The sequence below is a fragment of the Thunnus albacares genome, chromosome 16 (genome assembly GCF_914725855.1).
Source record: "Thunnus albacares chromosome 16, fThuAlb1.1, whole genome shotgun sequence".
NCBI classification, from domain to species: Eukaryota; Metazoa; Chordata; class Actinopteri; order Scombriformes; family Scombridae; genus Thunnus; species Thunnus albacares.
The window spans coordinates 20640574-20661864 of record NC_058121.1 but is presented as its reverse complement, the minus strand read 5'-3'; the positions used below and the strand labels follow the sequence as shown (position 1 = coordinate 20661864).

The following is a 21291-nucleotide window of genomic DNA, read 5'->3' as shown; positions in this document are numbered from 1 at the left end:
TACATCAGTGGCACAGAGCTGTAAAAAATGTAATTAGAGTACTCACCCCCATGCACTCCGCCCCATCAGTACAGTGCAGTATATAACAACCTGAATCCACCTTCTGTAAAATGTGGAAATAATGACCCACAAATGAAGGCATAAGCAGGGCTTCATGTCTCTGAGCACTTGTGCACATGCTTTTGGGTGCATTTACAAGAAAAGCAAAGCAAGACTCATCTGCTTATGTCAATGCAGAGACACCTTAAGGTGACAGTGGGAGGACAAAATACATTCCACACAGTCTCTGGTGTCTGAAGAAGAGAAGAGAAGAGAAAGTTAACCAAATCAAGAGAGGAAAAAAAAAAAAAGAGAAAGTTTCCACAATAAAAGACAGAAGTCAGCTGCCAGAGAGGGTAGTTTATGCTGCTTCTCAAGGAGTCTCTGAATACGTGCTGTGAGAAGTCAGGTCGCTTTGCGCAAACGGTATAGGAGATAGATATATAGGAGATAGAGATGAAGAAATCGTTGGAATATTTCAACAGCCAGGGATGTCCTCTGTGATTAGAAAGGCTCGGGTGGCACTATTGCCGGTGGACTCTTGCAGGAAGATACCAAATCATCACTTTTCATGCTATTCACTGGGTGATTTCATTCAAAGTGACTCGCAGTACCATGTTGGAATATAATTTTAGCTATGGTTGCCCCAGTTGGAATCAAATACCTAACCATTAAAAAATGGACGCCAGTCTTTCCAAAGTACTATCCAGAAATCTGACAGAAATCGGAGGATTTTCCGTCAGCCACTTATTGCTGAATTACGCTAACTCGCACAAAAACGTGTCGGATGAAATGAAGGGGAGGCAGAGAGGAGACGAGGAATCCATTAGTTTACAAGGTACAAGGCCAAAATACCTTAGCCGAGGAGGTTATTTTTACAACATTGCAGGGGTGTGTAATTGCAATGCCAATGTTCAGGATTTAGCAGGAACTTAAAACCAAATCTCTCACCACTCTTGGAACTTTAAATGTGGCCTTTTTACGTAACTGTGATAGCAAAGTGTGGCAGTGAGACGAGTTGAGGTTGATTGTTGGCAAAAAAAAATAGCTCGTTGTAGAGTGGCCAACTAACACCATAGAAGAGTGGGACATATCTATTCAGCTACATAAATCTGTCTGCAGAGTTTTATTGTGCTCATGCTGGTATATGCTTTAGCATTAAGATCAGACAACCAGCAGATACACTGCAACTATAAAAATGATTTAGAAGGGACAGTCACTTACACTTTGCACTGGATATATAACTCTACCATTTCTTTCCTTTTACCACAGTTGTTCAAACATGTACCAAACAGTGATTTAGCTCACTTATCAAACCATTAATGTTCAATATTTGATGCATTTTAGGTTACTCACACCGCAACGATGACGCCGTTTTTTCATATGATGTCTGACCTCAGCATCTGGTCTGACCTCTTACATATCAGCCTCATTATAAAACCAGCACTGCGTTTTGATTTCTTCCCTCTCTTATTATTTAATGAGTGTAGTCATAGCTAATGGTTGCCATCATCCTCCATCCTCCTTAGAGCCTGTGACTTACTAATCAATACTACTCTGACAAACAGCATTACCCACAACATGCATCACGTTACTAATAGCAAGGAGCTAATAATATACAGGTGATAAAACATTGATTTCCTGCCGCAAATGTATAATTTTAGGTGTGTAGGCGAACAAGAGAACGAATATCCCATATTTACTTTCAATCTCAACAAATTTTCTGTTCATAACTAATGAAAAGAATATGGCACGTGGGTGAAAAAAAAAAAAAAACTACCTGCAGAGCTGGCCCCGGTAGCATGTGATAATTGGTTACTGTACAGTGACTGCTATAATAAATTGTGATTTAACAGCTACAAAAAGCTTTTTAGACACAATCCCCCCCCCCACCCCCCCTTCCCTTCTCAATTATTCCTTCTCAGATTTGGAGGGTGCGAATGGATGCGGATAGAAGTGGATTTTGAAAAAGCAAGCAAAAAAAAGCTTGAGGGTTTCTCTCTTTGCAAATGATGGAAGGGAAAAAAAAAAAAAAAAAAAAAAGTCTCCGGGGGGGAAGCCTAATCACTTTCATTTTGCATCTCTGAAAAATTAGACCAAGTTAAACAGAGCAACGCCACCATGAAGGCGGCAGAAAGTGATGCCTCGCTGACGCTATGATAATGGATGGCTTTCACCTCGAGGTCATTAAATAATTATCTTGTCGTAGGTTTAAGAGCTCATGTTTAAAATAGGATGTTCCATCACGTCGGCCGGTCTACGGCTGTTCATATGGAAAAAGCCTTTGAAAGAATGATTCTCTTAAAATATGTACATTGTGGGATCTGTATGAGTGAACTGAAATTATGCCACGCCAGATCTATTATTCACAAGTTTGTTTGTGTGTAAGACTTTGTAAAATGGGCTGAACAACGTGTTAATTGTTAATAAAATTAGGGTAATGTGTAATTGATCTTTATCTAAAGAATCCATATTTGATCTAATAGCATTATCACTCATATTCAGCTTGGATCTGTAGACCTCCGAGCCATTAAGCGCTAATAAAACTGAGCCTTCCAAGTGTCTGCCTGTCTGCAATCCTTAATAAGCGAGACCAAAAGAAAGAGCTGTGTTTCCAATTTGTGCTGTGAGAAAAGTCTTCCCTTCCATCCTCTTCTTCATTTTCAGTCTCCTGTGCCCTTTCCTGTTTTTTTCCCTCTCACTGGGCTTTACTGGAACAAATCATTAGTAACACATGCTGCTGTTTTTCTCTGGGTGAGCCAGGCTAATTTTGACACAGTCATTACGCCTTCTCTCTCTCTCTGTCTCCCTTTCCTCTCCCTCACACAGACTTTCTCCCCCTTTAAGACCTGACCTCCCCTTCTTCCCCTCACTACTGCACACAGGGTCATGCAATACATCACTGTAAAAGCTGCCTTTCTCTCAGGGGTGCACTGGGGTGAGGGCTCTGCTGGGCAGGGGTCAGACTAAGGCCACAGACCAATCTCTGTCCAAAGATGGCTAAATCCGAGCCTGATCAAAGGTTTGCTTACCCACCAAGAACCTGCCGAAAACGACAGCGAGGACACACTCCTCTGTTCCTGCCTTCCATGTTCCCAAATTTTTGTTCTCCTTTCTTACTTGATGTCTCGTCTCTTTATGTGTTTTACAATCTTTTTCTCCCTTCTCGCTCCATGTCAGACCAGCGCGGGGCATGCTCGGTGTTGACTGCAGCGCATGGCAGGAGGAGAAAAGAGAGGGAGGGTGGGGAGCAGATGCTTGTGACAGTGTGGGGACAGTAATGAGGGTCCCTGCGACAGAGAAACAATCAGCAAGGCCTGAACACACAGCCCCGCTCGCGCACACACACACACACGCAAAAAAACAGTGAGGGAGTAATGGGCTGGCAAAAGCCCGGGGCCAGTCTCACTGACATACACACACACACATTCACCACACACTACACGGTGAATAATGAAGAAGGAAACCACCATCATCACTGTCGACCACTCACGGAGCAGAACAAAACCAGCCAAAAGTATATTACCCGCGCCATTTTAGTAAAATATTCATTTAGAACAAACAAATACCCTGCCTGGCTCAGGTGAATCAGCTCAGTATGCAGTTGTAGCAAAAGGAAGGGGGGGGGGAAAGGATTTTCTGGCACTCTCAGCCATTCTGTCTCATGCCAGGATGGCACATATGACATCCCAGTGTGTTCCCCAAGCCTGCCTCTAATACGCACGCAAAGCCTTTCAAAAGCATTACCCCTCCGACGGAAGATACTTTTATTGTGGCAGACGCTTCAGTGAGAAGAAGGTTCAATTCACCAAAGCAAGGGCACAGAGGAGGGAAAACAAACGGTACTTGCAGAGTGTGGGGTTCACGTTGCCGCAGAGACATTTCAAGAAGTGGGGCAGGGGAGAGCGTGCATGTTGAAGCGAACAAGGTTTGAAAATAGCCTGGGATAAAACAGAGACAGCACGGCGGCTAATGTGCACACGCACAGGGCGCTGCGAAAATGCACACGACAAGCAAACACGCATAAACAAAGATGCATGCATAAATACATGCACGCCACACGCTTGCTTGCCCAAACAGAATGCAATCAGGGGTCTAAATCAGCAGCATGCTGACAGTTTCAGCCAAAGAAGACTGATTACAATCGATTATGTCACCACAGGAAGTGGTAAGTCTTTATCTGTCTCCCCTTTTACGGCCTATAGATCAATCCGCTGAGCTTGATTTGGTTAAGATAGCTGTCAAGCAGAAGGAAGACTTACAGCAAGGGAGACATTTCTTTAAAAAAAATAAGAAATATAAAAGAAATCTGGTCTGCCATGTTGTATCTGATGTGATGCATCACATGTTCACTCTGCATGACCTTTGGAAATTTCTCATTATATTGAGGCTGTGCTTTTTAGCTAACATTTTGAGTTTTGACAAAGAGTTCATGTGGTTCAGCTGTTATATATATGACAACTAAGACACACCAAAGCTCTTTAAGATAGTAACTTACCTCGCTTTGTCATGCAGGTAAAAATAAACTGTGCTAAAGACAAAGATAAACTGGGAGCAAGGGTAGGTCCTGAACCTTTTTTTATTTTTAAAAAAGTTGCCAAGACACTAACCAACCCTGAGAGAGCACGCTGGCCCACCACTACCTACTAAAGATAAAGAAGTCCATGTATTTGTGCATGTGTGTGTGTGTGTGTGTAGGTGTGTGTGTGTGTGTTTCAGCTTATAACTTGCATCTGGCATCTCAAGACTGACAGCAGTCTCTTTGCATTACTGTTACAGTTACGGTGATGTATTTGACCCCGGTGTTTATCCTAGCCTCTGCCTCACAGATATGAACAGACAGTGACACAGTTACAGCCCCAAACACAGACTCACAGTCACACAAACACACACATACACACACTCACTATTACACATTTTCCTGTTCCCTGCTTGACGCTTGGGGGACAATTTGAAACGGTGGGTCCGTATACGATCAGCCCTCTGCTGTAATTGGGTCCCTTGTCACTGAGCAAATTCATGTCAGCATTGGTCACATGGGATACTAATCTAAATGGCATCAGTGTCCTACTTTGTGTGTATGTGTGTGGGAATGTGTGTTATGGAAAGAAAAAAAGGTGTGGTAAGTTTGAGAAGCAAAGTGAGAGTGTGCATAAGATGGCTGCTTGTGAATTATGCGCAGGGGCTGGCTGTCACTGGGCTATACTGCCACAGAGCTGTATTCCAGCTGTGAATATGACAACTGAACAGACAGTCTGGGTCAGTTTGTTTCTTTTAGTCTCTAAAAAATACATGTAGAGTACTGCTGATGATTGACATATACATACTGTTTTGCTGCTAACACTAAACTGTATGTTTGTCAAAAATGTGAATAATAAACCAGTGTGTTTTTTGGGGGGAATTTAACTTCTAACTTTCTTGTCATTTCTCTATGCTGTTTTCTAAACTGACTCATACAGCAGTTGTGTATCACAGGCTGTTCAAAGTCCCATATTTTTTATATCAAGCTCAGTTTTAGCTTTACTTTTAGACCCACATTCCTCTTTCTATGTAGCAACGGTCATCTCCCGACTGCCACCTATGAGGATATCTTTCCCGATGAACAAGATACGTGAATTTTGAGTAAAAAGGATAAGTACTTACTCCTGTATGTCAGAGTGCTGTTATGTGAAATTAATCAACAACCCTTGAGCAAATCAGAGTTACATATTCATCCAGGCCATTGTATAATGAATATAAATGATGACCTTTTGAGAGATGGCTTTTTTTCATGTCGTGTTTTGTCTAGTAGGCTGACGACAGGCCACGAGGTGGAAATACTACTGAAATATAAAACTGGTTGGCTGTATTTTTAAAAGGTAATGTCCATATACATTACAGGAAGGATTGCACAAGCTTTGAGGAGACAGCAGAGAGCAAAACGATATTAATCAAAACTTAAATCCATGCTGTGTCATAGTATATACTTTTGCTGAAGGAAACAAATGGACGAATGTATGAGATCTTTAATTTTGTGGATTTAAGGTTAAGATGTATTGTTATATTTCTGGGAATTAACTATTTGGGGGTCAATGGCCAAATTTCCTTCAACACTAGAAACCAGAACTATGATTTTACATGGTGTAACATCCTGCCAACATGAAGAAAAATCTGTACCTGTGATCCATAGTCTATAGCGTTTTAGATTATATGTTGCATATGTTGTTTATTACATGTTGCACCTTTTCTGCACTTCAGACAGCAGTATGCTGATCAAAGTGGTGCCTTGATGGCTCCTATAGAGACAGGTGGAAAATCTGTAGGCTGTGGCTGTAAACTCCGAGCGCAAGTTGGTATAATCTACTGTGAAAGTCTGCAAGTACCATCTGTGGGGGGCTAAGTGATGAACTAGCAAGCTGCTGACACAATAATTGCAGGCATCTAGCAGCGAGGCTGAGAAAAAAAAGAATTTTAAAAAAAAAAAGGAGTTTGAAGCAAAGTGTTTGAAAGAGACAGGAGGGACAGTGAGAGAGAGAGAGACAAAGAGAGTAGTAACTAATAATTGATAACTGATAATTATCAGGAGGAAAATATTAAGCACAGAGTATGTGGTGTCTCTCAGCTTTAAACACTGTACGAATACAGTGTTAGGTCAGACATTCAGTATGGGGACACGCGTCATTCCCAGCTTCTGTGTGTGTTCAAAACACCCTCTGTGCATAATTTTCTGATACTCACTCTACTGTCATGTCAAAGTTATTTGTTTATTTTCCAACAAAGAACTTTCTTGAGCAAAGACAGAGCATACACAAGTACTCTTGACAGTAGTCTAACATCTAGCCCTGCCCACATCCATTACTTCACCTGTTTGTGTTGATGACAAGAGGGAACAGGAGGGAACAGTTTTGCTCTTTGTAATCATTCCTCCTGCCACTACTGGCCATTAAAAGATCCTTTTTCAATGCACTTAACAATGTAAGTGGTGGGGGACAAAATCCACAGTCCTTGTTTTGTGCAAAAATGTATTTATATGAAGCTTATATGAGGCTTCGGGAGTCTGGGTTAGTCAAATCACGTGGATATCTTCCAAATTTGTCCAAAGTCTTATTTTGCATAAAATTCCCTCTTTGTGTTTCCTCAGACAGTGTTTCTCTGTTGAGCTGCGGTGGAAGGATAGTAACTAAGAGAGAGAGAATTTGGCACAGCTTAAGAATCACATTAGTGTCAGATAAACTTTTTAGGATTGTGGCTTTTGTCCCCCTTCGCTTACACTGTAAGCACATTAGGAAGGGATCCCTTAATGGCCAGTATGAAGAGGAAGAATGATTACAGCAAGCAAAACCTATTTCAATGTTCATTTGGGCAACTGAATATTGTTTTAAGACTAGAAAACATACTTTTTTCACCTCAGAAACACAGCAAAATCATTTATAAATCAAAAAGATGCTGAGAAACTAACTCATGCCTTCATCTCAAGCCGGCTAGACTCCTATAATGCACTTTTTACCGGCTTCTCGAAAAAAGCCACTGAGAGACTTCAGCTCATCCAAAACTCTGCAGCTCAGCTATTAAGCAGAACCAAGACAAAAAGACCACATTAGTCCAGTTTTAGCTGCTCTGCACTGGCTTCCTGTAACATTTAGAATTGACTTTAAGGTCCTTCTCCTTATATACAAAGCCATAAACGGGCAAGGACCAAACTATATCGCTAAATCCCTTGTTAGCTATTTGCCCTCAAGAACACTGCGATCATCTGCTGCTGGTTCATTAGAGGAGGTTCCCAGCAAAAGCTGAAAGAAGAACGGTGACGCAGCCTTTGTCAATCACGCCCCCAAACTATGGAACACACTGCCAATAGATATGAGGGAAGTCAGCTCACTAGATACTTTCAAAAGAAAGCTTAAAACCTATCTCTTTACCCAAGCATTTAAATAGCTTTGCACTCTCTGCTGCACTTTCAAAATGTTATATTTTAATTCATTTTATATATTCTATGCTTTAACTTGTTCTTATCATATTTTATTCCTTGATTATTATGCATTCTATGTATTTTACACTTTATCAAGTGGGTTTTACTTTTAATTTTATTTTCCATCTTATGTTATGAATTTTTTTTCCACATGCTTTTGTTCTTTTATGTCCTTGGCACATAATTTTTCCTGTAAAGCACTTTGAGCTGCAATTTCTTGTGTGAAAGGCGCTATACAAATAAAGTTATTATTATTATTATTATTGTTATTATTATGTGAACCTATCCTTTAACAGTCAAATTATTTCTATGCCATTCATGTGTACAGGGAGCAAGCAGGGAGTCAACCACTTCAGAAAGTCTCTAATGCATTCCAACTGCTGTCAATTGGCTCGACCAGTTCTATTAATATGCCCACGGTTCCAATTAATGACTCACTATGCATTTAAATGGAAAATAGACTACACTTATATAGTGTTCTTCTACTAAGCTGTCAAAGAACTTTACAATTAACCTCTCATTTGCCTATTTCAGTTAACAGAGATAACACTTTTTCTGCTGAATTCAACAGATGTGGATTTTTTTTGTTTTAACTAGGTGAAGTTAAGGTATGTATATCTTTGAATTAATCCTCTACTGGGAGGGGGGGGGGTTATATATGATCCTACAAACCCAGTAATGAAATTAACCATCTAGACAAATGAGTAAAAAGTTGTGCTGAATTTACCATTTCATTTACATATTTAACCCTATTTGTATCAAGGCAACACATTTATCAGGGATACAGTAGATTACCGTTGTAGCGATATACTAGATTAGTAGCAGATTACATACAGCACTTCTACTTTCCATTGGAATGAATCAAAGCTTTCTTTGTCATTATTTCAGGGTCACAAAACAACAGGACATGTGACCCTTAAATGGTCACAGGTTGAAGTCAAGCCCCCTGGAAGTGTGCCTGGCTTTAAAGCCAATCTGGCATAGTGGCCAAACCGTGTAATTTTCACTATGTTCAACAGAGGCCCAAAAAGCTGTTTTCCCACACATAATCATGGGAGGAGGAGTGTTTGTAAAACGGCGGAAACATTTTTTTGAGTGTCACAACCCCCGCAAAATCATTTTATCCCCATTCATGTTAGCGGAGAGCTAAACTGGAAATTAGCCGGCTTGGCTGGCGAAAGTCTCTGGTGCACACCCTATATTGTACCTAGCACCCGAAGAGCATACGAACCAAAGATGCAATATGCATTCATCCAGGTAATTTCTTTACAGTAGGCTTCATTCGCCATTGAGCAACTTTCACAGGAATGAACGGAGCCCCGCCTCCGACGATGTATTCAGTTTTCTTAATACATCCACGATCCTTCTCTGTACACCAGGGGGAGGGCAAACTTCCTGCTCTCTTTGGAAATAAAAATGTCAGAGGTAATTGCCTTTAAAATGCTTTCACTTGATGAAAACCATCAGCTTCATCTGATGGACACCGCAGATGTCTTGGTGGTCAACTCCTCACGGGAGCGCATTCCCACCGTATGAATGCCCTTCAGACGCACCGCGGGGTTTTTCTGCTGAGAGCCTCTTAATGGTTAAAATTAATGGCTGTAAGCTATCAAAGAGTGCAATTTCACCTTTTTTTTCTCTCCGAGGGCCGAATCACTTCATCCCACGGACTGACCTCACTATGGCAACTGAACTCAATGAATGACAGGACCACCCTGTGGGTAAACCTATACCTTCTAATTCTGACACCACATGCTAGCAATTACCTGAAAAAGAACAGAGTGACCCATGTAAAAGCCTGTGTGTAAGTTACGAGTGTTAAAAGGTGTCTCACAGTAGACATCAGACATACAGCCTTTTATCAAGCCTACCCGAGATTGGCACTTGTTAAAACGTAGGCAGACACACGGTTAGATCGACTTCTGATTTGAGATGAACACAAACAGGTGCAGGTGGATCCGGTGCTCCTTGTTTCTGATGAAGTACCCCCTCCTGCAAGTGCTGTACAGAGGAGAGCTTTATTCTTTGTAGTCTGCTTTGAGTGGTTTAGCTCCCTACCAGCGATGACTACCTATCAGCCTCGCTGCTGAGAGACAAAAGAGAGAAAAGAAGGAGAGAAGGGGAGTGCAAAAAGAACAATAGACCGATAGAATGAGACCAACTCATCTCACCTTCCTTTTTCGCAGAAAAGTGAGGGGGGCAGGGTTATTGCATGTATTGTATGTACTCGCTGGTGCAATTGAGTACGGAGTGGGAATGCTGTCTGCCAATGACATATTACTTGTATTTGTGTGGCCTTTCGAAACCATCCACCACACCGCACAAATACCGCGACTCAGAGCAGCCATGAGAGAGGCTGATGAGAAGCCGCCTATTGATTCCTTCCATTGTTCAGACCAGGTAAGCAAATACGACAAAAGTGACCGTGTGTGGTCACATAAAATCCACCAGCAATTTGTACACAATGGCTCGCGAGAGAGAAATACTCCAGTGTAGAAGTAAGCCTGCCTACCTTGACAAAAGCACAAGCTACAAAGAGAAAAAAAAAGGCACTCATCCTACCATACGAAGGTCAGCCACACACACATACACACACACACACACACACACACACACATACACACAAGCCTGAATAGCGGAGCCAATTAAATGAATATCATAAGCCAATGCTGCAAGAACATTGCCTGCGGGCTATACACTTTATGTGGAATAAAGATTTGAATCAACCAAGCTTTTACAGCTATTTTGCAGTAAAAACAATAAAATATACCCCAAAAAAAACAATGATATTTGAATGACAAAGAATAGATTAAAACACTGTCTTGACAATGAGTAGTTTTACATACAGCAATACAAGATGGTGAAGGAGAATGGGTTAAAAAGATTATTTGATCTTCTTTGGAAAAATACTAGAGGAAAAAAAAGTAAGGGGCAAGGAAGATGATGAAAGAGACATGTATAGAAGAAAGTCTGGAGCAAAAAGAAATATCACAGCTGCAAAAGAAAACATGTGTGCGAGCCGCACTTACTCAAGACATGTTGCTGCCCAAAACCCTGAAATTCAGGTGAGGCGTTCGTGGTATTGATTGGGTGATTTGTATGTGTTGCCGGCGCTCCTGAAATGTGTCTAGGAACATGTGTTGATGGATGTGTCTGTGGCTGGGCTCTCAGTCTGTGAGGGCCAGGGTTGGTGCTGGGAACGCTCTGACAGCCTCAAGGTTACCCGCCTGGCACCAAAACAGATGGATGCCCCTCATCGTAACTGTCTGTAATGTGTTCAACTCAATCATTCCCTCCCTCTCTCTCCCTCACAACATCTCTCTTGTTTGCTCACGGAGGCAGTTTGCTGAAAGTCTGAGAGGAGTTGTACTGTATGTTACCGCAGACAGCAGTCAAAGTCATGATTTTATTTATCACACCAAGAGAACTTTCACATGGGTGCAACCCCTGGGTGCAAAAACTATGATATAAGGTTGTTCACTATTATGTGCTTGGTCCTTTTCTGTGTCAAAGGAGTGGCTCAACATTGTAAGAAATACATTTGATTTCTTTGTGAGAACAATACGTAAAAAATTGATATCAATCTCATGCCTGCGTTAAGTACAGTGCTGGAGTCATGGATGTTTAGCCTAGCTTAGCTTAAAGGCTAGGGGCAAGCCACCAGACTCTTTTGAAAGTGAAAAAATACACCTTCCAAAAGCTTAGTAATGTATTTTATTGGTTCAATCTTAATAGAAAATCAAATGTAAAACAACAATTTGTGGTTTTATATGGAGTTGCATGCTAAGTTTAAGCTAAGCTAGGCTAAATATGTTCTGACCCCAGCACCATACTTCACTCACAGACATGAGATTGATATTGATCTTCTTACTCTCAGACAGTATGCGTATTCACCAAAATGTCGAACTTATTACTTTAAAGCAGAATTAATTACATTTTTTGGCTACTTGGGGGCAGCTGAATACACAGCATTGACATTTTATCACCTTATAAATTTGTTATGGCTAACGTGTTAGCAAACAGTTGCTTGTTTACTCATCCAAAAGATACAGAGCAGCATTAGCATTCATTTGGAGTCATGTGTTTCTGAAATTTAAGTCCAATATTCATTCTACTTTTAGCTCTTTTACTGTAGCTTGCTAAAATAGTCAATAATTTTGTCTGTCTGCTGTTTTGTGTTGGGTAGGTAGTGTACAGGGGGTTTATATGATAGATAGATAGATGTACTTTATTGATCCCAAATTGGGAAATTCTTGTGTTACAGCAGCAGGTTATCCAGGCATTGCACAGGACAAAGGCACTATATGGGATGTCAGAGCTTTGTTGCTGAAAATAGCTGTTTGCTGCAGCTGGAAAAAAGGTCAATGGGAGCAGAGTTGTGGACACAAAACTAAAGCAATTACCTAAAACAAGCTAAAAGGCTCTGTAGAGCTGCAGATAATTCTCTGCTGGTTTATTACATTTAGTCATTTGATCAATTGTTTATATAATATACAGTATTGAACAGTGGTGCTCCAAGTCAACTACCAAAAACAGAATCCTGCAAGAAGACTAATGTCTCAGAGACACAGCAATATTTTCGCCTATGAAAATAAAAATAAATGGTCCAAAAAAATGGAGAAGTACACATTTCACCATCACGCCCATTTATTGACACTCATGAGGAGTAACATCTCCCACTCTTCTCCTCCATCTTTTTTACCCGTTTTATATTCTCTTTCTTCTGGCCCTGGGGCATTTAGGCTCCACAGCACAGCATATATCCAATTATACCGCGGCTCTGAGCACGGCGGTGACACATCGATTGACACAAGCGACATCCAGTCTTATCACAGTTACATGATGCAGTGCTGGGCAAGCATCATTAGCCTGATCAGCCAATAGCAGCGCAGCTCGTTAGACCCCCCCCCCCCACCCCAAGGGCTGGGCATGCAGCCCTGGTTCTAATACAGATATCATAAGACAAGGAAGAGGAGTGATAAAATGATGGAGAGAGGAGGAGAGATTTTAAACCTTCGAGGGACAACTTTATGTTTCTGCGTTCTTGTCTATGTATGTGTTTAGGGCAATTCCACTGGGCTGATATTGGGCAGTTACATTTTTCCTTAAGCACTCTTCTCCTCCACAACAACAAGAGCAGTTTCCTCAATCATCCAAAACATGTTCCTGTGTGACAGTACTGCAGGCAACCGTCAAATTGTTCAGCTGCTGTTTAGAGTTGGTGTTTAAACCCCCCTGATCATATAATCCCTTAGTCATGGGCATTTCCAGGGCTAGCTACTGTATGTCACAACATTATTTAATAAAAAAAGAGTGAGATCATTTCAAAGTGTGCTTTTGGGATAGGTTGTGCCCTGAGGACAAATCATTCTCTGTGGAACTCTTTTGGCCCATTTCTGATCTACCTGTGGTATTTATAGGCAGATGTTCTCATATTTCTATGCTCTACTTATAAGCCCTCTTTAGCCAAAAGGTACTTTCACATACTGTATGAAAACTTTCTATAAGCGTTTGCAAGAAAAAAGCATTAGAAGAAAAACATTGCTCCCTGTTTACTGCTCCCCTTTTCAGATTAATCTTAATGCCGGTTGCCTTCATTGGTTGAAAAGTTGTCCATGTATTATGATCTAAAGTTGCCACCAATACATCTGTGCCCAGCTGAACCTATGCCAAGCTCCATGGTTCCCATGGTGTGCTTTATAGCCAACTAACCCCTGCTCAACACCTGTTGTCCAGTGACAGCCAGCTAGAGCTACTTAATCCCATTTACAGAGACAGCAGGTTAAATTATTCAGGTCTCTGATGAAAACTCCTACAGTATGCATGAAGGGGGTCTATAGATACCCACTTATATCTACCAGCAGAGTGTGTGTGTGTGTGTATGTTTTCTCATTTGCTTGTTTATTCAAAAACCTTCACTCATCACTGACGTCATGTCAAACTGAATAACGCCTTTGTGCGGACGCCTTTTTTCGCCTCTGGATTTGATACTGTCGAGCAGGCACATTCAATACAGGGAAAATGCTGTTATTATTGTTGATTTTCTACTCTGTAGAACATTACGGACCAGAAGAAACGCAGCTTGTTCCTCAACTCCCATCTCCTTTGTCCTTTTCTTTATCCTCCTCTTCTCGCTCCTCTCCCCAATGAGCGGAAGAGAAATGACTACAAGGCGAATGCCATGATTATTTTCTTTTAAATAGTGAAGGAAGCAATGCCGCTGCTGTGTTTTCATTTATGTAAGCAGTTAGCCAGATATGGTTACAGCCCTCTGAGCACGCCTTGAAAAGTAAATTAAGGACATTGGGTTAAGCAGGAGCAGAGTGTTGGTTGGGATCATCGCACTGACAGAGAAATCCATCGTTAAATCTATCTAAGCAATTACTGATGTCAGCATCGTACTGACAAACAGTTTTCTGGTGCCGGTCGTCAGCCTCCCTCTCCCTTCTCCACTCTCTCTTTCTGTTTGTTTACCATGTTCCTGACTGTGGAACAATGCAGCGACCTTTGCAGAGATAATTCTATTACATAAGTTGAGTAATTGCTCTGGATGTGGAAGAGGAGTGTCCGCCGCTCTTCTTGCTTGGCCCACAGCTCCCATGTCCTTGGATTTAAATGAAACTCTGCAGTATTCATAGAACCTGACAAGGAGAGGTCCACACTAAAAAAAAAAAAAAAAAAAAAAAAAAAAAACAGAGAGAGAGAGGAGAAGAAAGGGAGAGAAGAGGAAGAAAAGAGGGGGATGGATATGAGACGACAGGGAGACGAAGATGAGCATGACAAAAGCAGTGAGCCAGAACCAAGCAGGATGAAAATGCTATAAAAAGAGTCAACCCCCCTCTTTTTTTTTTAAGCAGTGCCGGGCATGGCATGTACCTCAAGATTGTCCAAGTGGCTTTGAGAATGGCCTTTATGGTGCACAGAACCCTGCAAATTTCCTATGTGTGTCTTGTTCCCATGGTAAAGGTGTGCAGTCACAAAGTGCAAGCTGCAGGGGTACACAGGAATAAATGGAAGGAGCGTAGATGGCTCCTGCCTTTTTTCCTCTTCTCTGCCACCTAGAGCCCTGTCGGCTACAATGGTGAAGTGCACGGAGGGCACGGAGGCTTGACGCTAACAATCCACACAGATGAAACTGAAAGACGCTTTACTGGCAGAAATGTTCACTTTACTTTGTTCAAGTTTCTTCATTTGGACAATGGATTGAGACGGCGTCAGAGAAGCAGACAATTACTGATATTTGCTGCCAGCTATCAGAGAGGGAGACTGAGAGAAACAGAGGGAGAAGCTCCACTCCAACATTGTTAATTAGAAACTCTCTCACAGCGCTGTGCTCACTGAATAAAAGGCAGTCACACGTTCGCACAGAGAGCACACATGCAAGCGAAAGGCAAAGAGACGATGTTCATTTTTATCAAGCTACTTCAATCGAACAATAAAATTGTTGGCAATAAGATTGTATTGTACGACATTGGATTTTGCATTGTTTAGGAGATCGCATATTATTTTCTCTCTATGATCCATAACTATAGAAATTGGATGGGCTGTGAGTTTGTAAGGGGGTAATAGATAAAGAGAGAGAAGCAAGTACAAGAGGCAAAGCAGTAGAGGAAAATAACAGGAAAGCTGATTTCATGCTCGGGGGATTGCATCTCATTTACTCCCAGCATGGAGGGATAGTGTGCGGTCCTGCTTATGGATTTACTGCCACCTGGTGGTGACTGACTGCACTGCAGGGCTCTTGAAACCTCACAGTACACAGTCTGTCATCAAGAGTCAACACCAGCAGAGTGGGTCACTCCAAGAGAAGCAAACTAGACCTCTTACCTCGGGCACACGGTGTCATGTGGACCTGTGTGTGCACTTTTCTGAAATGTAAACTCCAGTGAAGCATTCCCAAACCAAACTGCCTGTGTGCCTGACTTTGGCTTTTTATCCTTTTTCATTCTCTGTTTATTATTTACTTTCTTGCTTCAAGCACAGGATATAAAAATAAATTGCTTGAAAGAAAGGAACCACAAGAAAAAAGAAAGAAAGAAAATGAACTGCAAAACTCCCATTAAGGGCGATACCGCTCAGTTAAGAATGCTATTATACGCTTCGACAGTCCAGTCAATATTAGTGAACATCTATCTCCAAAGCCAGCAACAGGAGAGCTAAGACTTCAACCTGCAATGTCATGAAGATGTAAAATAAGTTACTATCCGAGCCTTGTGTTTCAAGAAGAAATATGTCTGTGTCGATATGAAATCAATGAAACTCCTCTCCAAGTCATCCCAGGCAGCCCTGCAAGGTGAATTAATGAGGGCTTCTCATCACTAATTAATACATAAACACACAGCTCCCATCACCAATGGAGAACTGGAGTCGATTACCTGCCCTGTGCACAAAGGTTGCGTCAGATGATCTTTTACAGAGGAAGAAAAAGAAGAGTGAGTGAGGAGGAAAAGCAAAAAAAAAAAGAAAAAAGAAAAAGAAAGAAGAATATTTGAGAGATATGAAGTCATTCACAGCGGCCGGGTCTAACATCAGAAAGGTCTGGATGATTAGGGGATGCCAGTGCTCACAGAGAGCAGCTCTCCTAACAGCCTCCACTACCTCATTAGTCTGGCCCAGCAGCAGTATGCCCCTACTATTAACCGCTAAATGAAAGACCGCCAACCGTGATTACTGAGGGGAAGTCCCCTGTCGTCATGGGGATAAGAGAGCCCTACACACACGCGCGCGCGCGCACACGCACACATTCACACTTCGACTTCTGCGATATCTATTCGAACGGCGTTTGTGAAAAGGAGATTGAGGCAGAAGTGGATATTTTACACATCATCAGTCACAGCCGTTCACTCTGAATCCCACCCCCCACCCCCCCCCCCCCCAAAAAAAACGTGAAAGCTCAGGACATCAAGCATACCTGTTACAACAAATTGCCTGCATTGCAGCAAAAAAACACCCTCAACAATTGCCAGCGTCTCCGTTGCTTCGTTTAAAGATCACACGAGGCTTTCAGCAGCACTTTCATGCAGCAAATCTGACAAAGGCTTAATAAGCATCTGAGGGAAACATCTTTGGAGTCCTTGAGTCAAGGATACGGTACTCACGTTTGCAGAAATGTTGTTATGGCTCCATAGGTGCATCCATTTAGATGCACGAATATGTATGTAAGTATGTAAGTGTGCATGTTTGTAGTTTTTTTAAGTGTGAAATTACTGCATGTTACCAGAATTGTATGCCTTTTTTCTTGCATTTACTGTACATACATAGATACAGATGGTTATGTGATGTAAGTGTAATATATACCGTTGTGTGTGCCTGGTGTTGACTGATTGCATGTGTGTTAAAGGAGCACTCCAACAATTTAGTATTGCACTTACTACCATAATGATGACTTGCAAAAGAAAAAAAAAAAGATATCCTGACATTTACCTTCCTAGTATCTCCAAAAACACTGTATCAAATTCCATGTACCCAGTTTGTTTCTGTTAAAAATGTGTACCTACCAATTTAAAGCCAATATTTATTTTCTCAGACTTGACAAAACTACCTCCAGAGCCACAGAAGACTACTAGTCAATTGACTTTGCCTTGTAAAATTGATGGAGTACCCCTTTAAAGCACATAAGGGACATGTACAGGTAAATCTTTAGCACAGCAGTACTCACGGTCGTTGCAGTGAGTCCCCGAATAAGACGTCATAGAGCAGTCGCAAGTGAAGTTCTCCCACTGCTGGATGCACACGCCCATGTTGGCGCACGAGTCCTCCTGGCAGGTCGTACTCGGGCCTAGAAAAAGGGGAGGGAGTGGGAGAGAAAGAAAGAGATACCACAGGTGCACAGTCAAGCAACATTAGGAGCTACTGCTGAGCCTTAACAATGCAGGACCCATGCAGAAGAAATGCACTCTAAAAGAAGATAGATAGATAGTGTGTTTGCCTTGAAGAAACAAGGAGCAAACAGTGTCATCACAGGAGGCCTGACCTGGACCACAACACACTTAAAACAGTCTAGGGAATCCTGTTTCATGCTGGGTAAAGCTGCAATCGCACTGTCAAGCTGAAAGCATAGGCGCCAGGTTTTCACAGGATCAACGGCACGCTTCTCAAGCAGTGGGAGCATCAGCATAGTCTGACTTAATTAGTGTAAAAACCGCTGTATAGGATGCTAGTTTGAGCATGTGCAGTGCTCTCTAATCTGCATTTAAGACATGCTGCCGCCTATGAGTTGGAACCCAGCTGGGCTAACGTGACGTCTTGTGATGACACCGTCGACATCCCTTCATTTCCTTCTTTTTTTTTTACGAGTCTGTGCAGGTGGACATGCATGCAGTTTTTATCATTCCAACAGGTAGTTTTTAAAAAGTTTTATCCGAGTAAAACTTAGAACGCTGCATTCCCTCTGTGGACAAGCAAGACGAGACAGCGTGGGGGGAAAAAACAACAAAAAAAAAAAACAACCTTTCAACAAATGACTCACGGATAAAAAAACCCCATTAAACAATACCCATCAAAATGGTATAAAAGTAACCCTGGTGATTTTCTTTCCAGAGATCTCTTTCACTGTGAGAATACACGGTGAACACTAGACACACTAGACAGACAGAATTCATGAAGAGCAAGAGGAGAAAAGAAACATAAAGAGCACTTGAGAACACGTAGTGCATATCCTTGCGTATGCACTTCAGTCAGACAGAGTTGAGGAGGGTATTCAAAGTCAAACTGGATGTGTGTTTGCTATTCCTCTACACCACACATAGCTCTTACTTTTGAATACTTATACTGAGAGGGAATGCAGATAAGGACAAGCGCACAGCATAGATAACGAGATAAACAATCCCCCCCATCGGAGTCTAGTCAGACACGGGGGAAAAAACCTTGACAAAACCCCTCCTGATAACCACATAGGAAACAAACAAAAGTAAATAAAGTAAAATAAAAATCAACAGTCCAAGTAAATGGCAGACAAATGCAACTAAACAGTGTTTAAGAGCAATTGTCTTGGGCAAGACAATGTGAAGAGAAGAAGACATTTGAAGTGGAAAACAGAGCAAGTTTGCCAGCTGAAAGTGCGTTTACTGTGTAATGTACGGTAACGGTGGTCAACAAGGCATCCCCAAACACCGTGTGCACACGTGTATTCCTAAATTTTTTATCATCGTGAATCTCATGTTTGTATGCACACACCGCTACTCCTTTTGTTAGTGCGAGTGATGGAGTATTTCGATGTGTTCGGGTGTTGCAGCAGGAGGCTGTTTCGCTCTCTGAAAAAACAACTCTCAACTGGGTAAAGTAGCAAACATGATGGGTTTTTTTTGGAAAAAAATGAGAAAGACAGACAGAGAGGGCCTGATACATCAGCGGCACACTGACAGTGTTTAGATGTGCACTGACAGCCTCTTTCTTCTGTCTATGCCCGCCTGTAATATGTCACAACTGGCATTTTCATACAAGATCAGTGCAGTTATTCCACAAATTGTCAGCCTCTGCTTTGAGACGCTGCCTCATGATGCTTTTTCATTTTTAAGCTATCTACATGACATCACTTATCTGACCTGATCTATTTGCTCTCTTTAATTGTTCGCTCAATTTTTTTGTAATTATATTGAACTTTATTAAATGCTGGAAAGGAAATATGATATCAAAATAATGTATACAACTACTAGAATATAACATATATCCCTGCAATAATAATACAATCTATTTTCTGGTAGGTTAATCACTTGTTTTGCCTGCCAGTGGTCTCTCTGTCTCTCTTTGCATTCATTTATTTTCAGAGAGCAAGTCACCTCTGCAACACCGTGGGACATTATTGCCATGGTGACACCTACGATGCATTGCACACAGCAGACTTTCAGGCAAGCAGGCCTCCGAGAGGCGGAGTTTTAACCCTCTACCTTGCAGGTCGGCTTTGGTGAAACCAACTTTGTTAGCGCAGAAAGAAAATAACAAACAGAACAGAGCAGAGCGGAAAACAAGAGTAAAGGTTAGTGAGGGACCAGCATTGTTAGTTTTCTCAAAACTTATTCAAGTTCGTCACTTTGGCAAAGTGCAACATGGGGTGTTGATTTGTTTGTGAAGGTCGAGATCATTTATAGAAGTTTTTTTTTTTTTCATAAGAGGAGGATGTTTAAGAAGCTTTAAATAGTATGTGTTTTGCTGACGGAGGCTGCTGTGTTTGTTTGAACTTATCTTAATCTTCTGCTGCCCTCTAGAGGTATTATGCAGGGGCCTGCACCTTACACAAGCAAAACTACTTGTATTTTAACACAATTAAGTTTTAGATGGGAAAAAATCATTTATTTATTGAGCACTTCATAAATTCAAATAGTTTTTTGCATGAGAGTATACTGCAAGATCTAATATGGATGGAAACAGCCTCAAGTCAAATCTGATAGTCATTAAAATAACAACAATAAAGAGACATAAAAATTATTGATCACTGTACAAATACCACATCAGCAGCAGCTTTGCATTTTGTATTGGTGACAAGCTAATTTGATTTAAGATAAGAATTTTAGGGGCTGGAGAGGAACGAAAGGCAGGAAGGTGAGTGTTTGAGCGTAAACACAAGCATCTTTAAGGGAGTCACTTCAAAATAAATCTCTTATGTTGTAAAATAATCAACAATTTAAAAACAAAATACTTACTAATTACTTTTATTGTCTTTTCTTGTATAATCTGGGGAAATTATGCTTCTTAATTCGCCATTCAGGTTTGAGTTGCAGTTACCATAAAATATATGGAAGCAACATAAAACGTTAACAAGCGACTATTTGAGAAACTAAAGGACAAATTGAAAGTATTACCCAATAATGTGACAAATGCCTGGCGAAGAAAAAGAAAATAAGTAGGATTAACAGTGCCGGGGAATGGCTTTAAGGCCTACTGAAGAGCTTTCTAATTAGTCTAATAAATCTCACACGGCAGGTCATCTCTCTCAGACGCTACGGGCCATCCGTACCTTCACAGCCGCGTTCAATCTGCCCGCTGCGGAAAAGGGCGTCGTTGATGAGGTCTGGCAGGCGCCCGTTGAGGTCAACTGACGCCAAGCAGCCCTGGAAGCCTTCCCGAGAAACCACCAGCTTAGGGAGGTTCTGATACATGTTGGGTCCCAGACCTCCGATGAACAAGTCGCCTAGAGGGAGAGAGGGAGGAAAGCAGACGCAGTGGTTGAATGAATTGTTAAGATAGATAAAGTTGATGGATAATAGGTTAAATATTGCATTCAAGTCGCCAGATAAGACAGGACCATGAAATCTCATACTCGCACTTCTTTAAAAATTAAAAACATTTTGGAGTAAACCTCAGTTCAA

The 21291-nt window shown here is 41.5% G+C and overlaps 1 protein-coding gene across 8 annotated transcripts in view; it reads right to left on the bottom strand.

The window, feature by feature from the left end:
- Positions 1 to 21291, bottom strand: part of LOC122999638 (neurexin-3b) — a 293680-nt gene that overhangs the window by 147301 nt on the left and 125088 nt on the right. For all 8 annotated transcript variants that reach the window (XM_044376714.1, XM_044376713.1, XM_044376720.1 and 5 more), the window contains 2 exons: positions 20940 to 21113; positions 17646 to 17765 (listed from right to left, as the gene is read on the bottom strand). In XM_044376714.1, coding sequence (XP_044232649.1) covers positions 17646 to 17765; positions 20940 to 21113 — 294 coding nt within the window. The remainder of the gene's footprint in view (positions 1 to 17645; positions 17766 to 20939; positions 21114 to 21291) is intronic.